The sequence below is a fragment of the Temnothorax nylanderi genome, unplaced genomic scaffold (genome assembly GCF_030848795.1).
Source record: "Temnothorax nylanderi isolate EJ_2023f unplaced genomic scaffold, tnyl_v1.0 TNYL_tig1302_pilon, whole genome shotgun sequence".
Lineage (NCBI taxonomy): Eukaryota > Metazoa > Arthropoda > Insecta > Hymenoptera > Formicidae > Temnothorax > Temnothorax nylanderi.
Window position 1 is genome coordinate 17,825 of NW_027250364.1, and position 7,020 is coordinate 24,844.

A 7,020-nucleotide genomic window follows, 5' to 3' on the forward strand; every position below is an offset into this window, starting at 1 on the left:
TGCTTACAATGTCAATTGAAAAAATTAGTGCGAGTAAAAACTAAACAACCTATGATAATTACTGACACACCAGGATCTTCTTTCGACAAGGTAGCAATGGATATCGTAGGACCTCTGTCCAAAACCGAAAGAGGCAACGAATATATTTTAACCTTACAAGATCAATTAACTAAATTTTGCATGGGAGTACCCCTACCAGATCAAACTTCCGAAACAATAGCGGAAGCCTTCGTGGACAGATTTATCTGTGTATTAGGGGCACCTAAAGCAATATTGACCGACCAAGGAAGAAATTTTATTAGCGATTTAATGAGAAAGATTGCTAAGATATTCAGAATACGCAAATTTCGCACAACTGCCTTTCACCCTCAATCAAACGGATCATTAGAAAGATCACATCATGCATTAGGAGAATATCTTAAACAATATGCAAATGAGCAAAAGCAGTGGGATAGATGGATTAGTCTTGCAATGTTTAATTATAATACCAGCATACATGAAGCAACAAAACATACCCCGTACGAATTAGTTTTCGGTAAAATAGCCAGGATTCCATCAAGCGAGCCTCTGGCTCCAGAAGATAAATTAGGAAATTACAACGAATATTTGATAAATCTCGTCACGCAGCTTCACACTATACAGACGAACGCTCGTGAAAACGTCGTCGAAGCTAAATTCAAATCCAAGAAACACTACGACAAAAAATTAACCCTCGAACCTTTAAACCTGGAGACCACGTGTTTTTGCTAAAAGGGCCTAAACCAGGTAAATTTGGAGATCAATATACTGGACCTCATGAAATCTTAGAAATACTGAATAAAAACAACGTGAAAATCAGAATCAAGAAAAATAGCCGAGTTGTACACCCCAACCGATTGCGAATTTCTCATATCAAACCAATAAATAAATAAATAAATAAATGAATAATTAAATAGATACAATATACTATAAAAACAACTCAATAAATTTCAGATGGATCCCCGGATTAAAGGAGTAACCACAATATTAATAATAACCATATGGATACGCCAAACCTACGGAATAATAGGATATGATTGTACTTCCCCAACTACCAATTTAACAACCTTATCATTAATAAACGTTGAAGAATGCGATATTCCACTACCAAAGGTCAATTCTAGCCAAGTCTTCATACAATTATTGCAGCTCAACGAATTCGAATCTGTAAAAGTGATACAATGCAAAGTAGAAATCGATCGTACGATCCGGAAATGTGGAATGTTTTCTCATAATTCGGACGTTCTAAATGGAAAATACGCATATATACACGAAGTAACCAGGGAGGCATGCATACGAATGCATTATTATGGAACTCTCGAATTTAAAGGAACATACATAGTAGCACTAAAATCTAACCAGACCACCAGTCGCCCGGCGATCCTAACTGGCGTTGTGGACGCCGACGGAAAATGTTCTGGAGGATCCTATTCAGACCTTTACGGAACGTGGACAAATGTTCTCGTACAGGCAACTGTCACAATCACCTTGCAAGATTACTTAGCTAACGTTAAACTAAGCACTAACCGTATACAACTTAGATCAGGAGTGGTCTGTGATTTTAGTACCGCCAGATGCACCGATATAGAAGGAGGAGATACCTTTTGGGAGTCCATACCTAATGACTCCTGTAAATTCACTTCATATAGCACCTTATATAGAGGTTACGCGGAAAAGGTAATCGATAACGTAAACGAGCACTCTCAAACCGCTTATACTGTGAATGCCGACGATACAGTCTTTGCTTTAACCAGCACCGGGAGAGACTTAGCGTGTGGATATTCGCTCATTCGAACTGAACACCCAAAATTAGTAATTTGGGAAACTTCACCTGAAATGGACATCGCTAAACGAACCGGCCGTGTAGAAAATCTCGACCTTTTTACTTATATGAATTCGAAATTCGTTTACGTAGAAAAGCACATCCGTAACCAGATTAATCAACTGTACAGGAACATCTTACTACAACAATGTAACCTTGAGTTAAAAATGTTGCAAAACGCTTTAGCAATAGCTACACAATCTCCCGACATCTTCGCCTATCATTTTATGAAGGGACCTGGATATATGGCCCTTCTAGCAGGCGAAGTAATCCACATAATAAAATGCGTTCCAGTCGAGGTAAAATTAGTCCACACCCAAGAATGCTATGAGCAACTCCCAGTAATGTTTAATAATAAGACCTTCTTCCTAACGCCTCAAACACACGTACTACTACGGCAAGGAACACAAATTAACTGTAATTCTTTCGCACCTCCTATGTATCTTTTGGGAGACTCTTGGTATAAAATTACGCCAAGGCCAATAGAAACACTAGCACCTACTGTCATAAAACCCATGACCAAAACTACCTGGAAGTACACTAGCCCTGGAGCACTCGCTACCAGCGGCATATACACACAAAAGGATCTGGAAGATCTAAAGGATCACATAATGTTTCCCGCTGAGAGACCCGCTGTCCTTAACACCGTAGCAAGAGGAGTAATGGGAGAATCAACCGTGCTGAGTGGAGGATCGTTCGCCAACCTAATCGACGAGGCTTCAATCGAAAAAATTGCACTCTCAGCCTGGGAAAATTTCTGGAGCAAATTTTTAATCTTTGGCAATATTAGCGCTGGCCTACTTGGAATATATCTTTTTATAAGAGGCATTAAATTAATATTGGATACACTTGTACATGGATATGCTCTTCATACAGTATATGGGTGGTCAATATATCTAATAGGAGCAATATGGGATTCATTAACTCAGCTTTTATTACATCTGGGACAGGCAAGGCCTAAAACTAAAAATGCCAATGCTCCGAAAGACGATCCGGAACAAGGAGCGTCAGCTAGCGCACCACTCCATGATCTTGAATGGCAGGCAAATGTCCAGCCTGTCGGGTCAACAAACGGAAAATCGGAACACGCCTATCCTTCTCTACCTTTGAAAGAGAGTACCTATACTTTCGAACTCAGAGGGTAAAATAAAAAAAAAATATAATAAAAAAAAAATATATATATATATATAATAATAATAAAAAAAGGGGGGCACAAGGGGAAAGGGGACGAATTGCACGACACCTCATTATCTATCATTAACGCCCTGCCCCTATAATCGCATGCTGCGACATGCAGATAATCTAACAACGAATTCTTGTAGCCGAAGCCATGGAAATCAAATGCATCAACACTAGCTTGTTGACCCGCGGCCCGCTCAAGGCGAAGGTCATCCGGGTGGACTCCCCGACCTTCCTGTGGGTCCATCTAGAGAATTCACGTGAAGACCTCGACGAGCTCATCGAGGACCTAACGCGGAGAATGATGCGTAGGAGTGAGTTCCTCCATCTCCCGCCAGACGAAATTGTGCCCAAAATGGAGGTCGCCGTTCGTGAGGGAAGACGGTGGCAGAGGGGCCTCGTGCTCCGAGTTGAAAGAGGAACCGGGTTACGGTTGCCCTCAGAGATTGGGGCCGCGCTGTCCAGCGGCCCATGTTCGAGATATACACCCTCGAGGATCGCTTTCGCGAGCTAGAGTGGCAGGCCATCCCCTGTGGATTAGCCCACCTCCGACCACTCGAAGGAAGACTCCGATGGTCCCGTAGGTCCATCGCCTTAACGAAACACCTACGTTCTCTCATTATTATAAATTTTGCGTTTATTTTTCTTTTTTTCTTTTTTTTCTTTCCTTTTATAATTGTTTCTTATTATCGGTTTTAACGCTCGCTCCAGCGAATAAATTTAACTTTAATTACAGTTTTAATTCCGTAAATCATAAAAATTTTATTTTATCCTTTCTTTGCCATATGTTTCACATTCACTTTTAATTCTTATCTAAGTCTAAATCTATGATCTGTAATAGGTTTATATTTTACGGTTATAATAGCCTGTTGCAAAATATATGTATCAATCTTAAAAATTTTTTCTCACCTCTATAATCCACTTTTAAAAAGGCGTGTTAACTGAGTGAATTTCGTTTGTATCGAAAAATTGAAGCCTCTTTTCCGCGATGCCGATTGGTTATCTCGATGCGTTGTGCGAGTTACTTCGTATCGAATGTTGTCTATATCGTTTTAACCTCGTCACGTGTCAATGTGTATCGTGGCCGCAGGGGAAGTGATCCGCGCAGTTCCTTGGGCCTAACGCACCTACGGCATTACCGAGTTCACTACATCGCGGACATAAACACACAGTTACACATACTCATACATATATACACAGTGTCATATAGCCTTAAGGTGGTGCTGACGGCACTTTAATTTTCCTCATCCGAGGGATCTAACCAAAAAAAATGTGTATCGTGAGGGATGACGCATGACGCGTGGTTAGCGCGAGTGATTTTTGTAACGGAAAGCTCCATGGTCCGTGGTCCGTGGTCCGTGATACAGCAAGGCGGCGCGAATAATTGAAGACCAGTATCACATCTAGAAACTGAAGCAGTGTCGTTTATACCTTATCTCATTATCAAGTACGTTAATCTCGTATTATTTCTCATCTTCATTCATTTTTTCTACATATAACGTTATTATATCTGCTGTATTGATTAATAGATAGGTGACCCGAAGGATGCTGTGCGTAATGGCGTACGAGCTTTATTCAAGCAAATGGCTTTGTATATCCCGTGAGCAAATTATTCTCGTACGTAATGGAGGGTTTGAAGTCGAAGAATGCTCGACAACGAACAGGTAAACGATTCGATTCTTGATTTCCATGCAAAATATTACGAAAGTGTTACTTGAATTATGCAAACGTGTCGGCGCTTGCAGAATGCCTGGATCAATTAGGATCGCTAATTGAAAATTACCGAGTTTCTGTTTGCCAACCAAACCCGTCCGTGGCGTTGAAGGAAGTTGCGAAGTAGATCGCAGAAAAGGAAAGGATGTTCCTGAGAAATACATTTGTTACATATATCAAAATCCATATCGACTACGGCCGTCTAAGAAATATTATCACGATCAGGACTGGATTAAGGAAGGAAATTGTCAAGGTAATTTATTTATTAATATATTTACATATATATTATATTTTTCTTCTTTTGCGTTGCATTATTTATTAATCGTTTCTTTCATTTTCTTAATAATTAAATTAACATTTTAGAATGTTAGTATTTTTTATCTGTAATTTTAGAAACAGAAAAAAGATTTTTAGTTGGCTTAGATAATAAGACACTCATTATTTTATCTTTAAAATACTTTTCGCAGATATATTTTTCCATTCGTCTGCCAAGACATTGACAATGTCTTAATGAAGGCTGTGTAATTAATTTGCAATTTTTACAGTTGTCACACATCCACGAGATACTCCGTGCCGCGGTAAATTCGTGATGTTTTCCTGAAAGTTCCGAATACTGAAGTAATAAAAATGCGAAATTGAAAGCGAGTTACTCGAAGAGTTGTTAACTTTAATGCGGAAAGCGGATTCCGATTTAATAATAGGCTACGACTGTGCATTTCAGTTTGATGTTTTGATGCAGAGAATGTTTACATTAAAGTATCCAATTGGAACAAAATGGGAAGATTAAAATCAATAACTACTCCCCTACTTCGGGTAAAATACATAATTCTTTAAATAAATTAAAGTTTTTAAAGGCTCCTGGATAATCATCGCAGCCATACTGAATTCTTGCTCTTGAGGCGAGAAATAACACTATTTTGTCTTGCTTTTGATTCCGAATAAAAAAAGACATTTTCAATAAAAAAAATCACTATAGATTATTTCAGAACACTTCTAAAATTGACCGGGGCTATTCTTTTCCCTCGACAATAAACAGTCATAAAAAAAGCCGAAAAACAAGTCGTTTGAACAACTATCGAAAAGAGTGGAGAATGTTCCTTCCGCATATTTCTTGCAAATTTTACTTTTCGGTCAATTTTATGAGTTTCACTAATACGTTTAACGTTATAGCACAAGTACAGAGCGAATAATAAAGAAAATAATTGCAAGACAAAATAAGGTTGTCAACATGTCATAAAGGACAGAATCCTCCATTGGAGAAAGTTCTAGTTCTATTTCTACCGCGATGGTACGTCGCCATTGTCAACGCGGAGTTCTCGGCTTAGGGACCAGGAGCCTTAAGATAGTAAATTAGTATGGTATATTCTGTAAAATATTAAAATTATGTTTATATAACTGGCATGTAAATAAGATAATTTCTTTAACATAAATAATATAGTAATATTTATACAGGGGAAAATAATCCTTAATCAAGGATTTGTTGGTCGTCCAATTTGGTGATACACAAGTTTCGGTAAGGAATTGAACTTAAAAGTCAGAAGTTTATGGTCTGCAATCACTCTGTAGTGCAGTAAGTCATACGATACTCGTAATATTGGTATATAAATTGTCATCCGACCAAATAACTTAATTTTGACAAATATTTAGGTATTAAAAAGAAGGAAACACGAATGTAAAGATATCACACCAGCGGAACTCCATCGTTCTTCAATACACCGGACAAAGTGCTAAATCTAATGCATGTGACGGTAAAAGAAGTAAAATACATTATGACTATAGTGATGATCTCAATGTTATATCGCTCGCGCTTCAAATCATTTGTTTAGTAGGTACATTTCATTATATTTCTCATTTCACTTATAAAATATAATAATGCAATTATAATTAAATTTGTGAATTGAATGAATATAGGTAACATTTTATCAATGACGCTATTAGGCGGAAGAGGGGAGAGAACGAATATCTGTTGTTACATGCTTTTAATTTGAAAGATTACATAACGATGGATAAGAAAATTGAAAAGAAGGGGCGAGGCGATGGTGAGATCTCAATATATTTTTATATATTATCGTTATTACGAAACTAGATCTATGTTAGATGGCTCGCGTAGGAAAAAAGCTGCGGCGTATGCTGGAGGCCTCGTATTTGATCCAAGAAAGGTTTCTATGATAAGCTGGACTGCTGATGGACTTCAATTTTTGGTATTATACAAGATGTATTAATCCGAGTATTATACCAGAGTACATTTTGTGTTTTTACCATCGTGCCCGTGCGCCGTATGCTGACGT

The 7,020-nt window shown here is 38.1% G+C and overlaps 1 protein-coding gene across 1 annotated transcript; it reads left to right on the forward strand.

Moving 5' to 3' along the window:
• The first annotated feature begins 1,317 nt into the window (after window positions 1-1,317).
• LOC139787151 (uncharacterized) lies at window positions 1,318-3,164 on the forward strand. The gene has a single exon (XM_071726240.1). The coding sequence runs from the start codon at window positions 1,318-1,320 to the stop codon at window positions 2,983-2,985; it is 1,668 nt and encodes a 555-aa protein (XP_071582341.1). The 3' UTR covers window positions 2,986-3,164.
• Window positions 3,165-7,020: the final 3,856 nt, after the last annotated feature.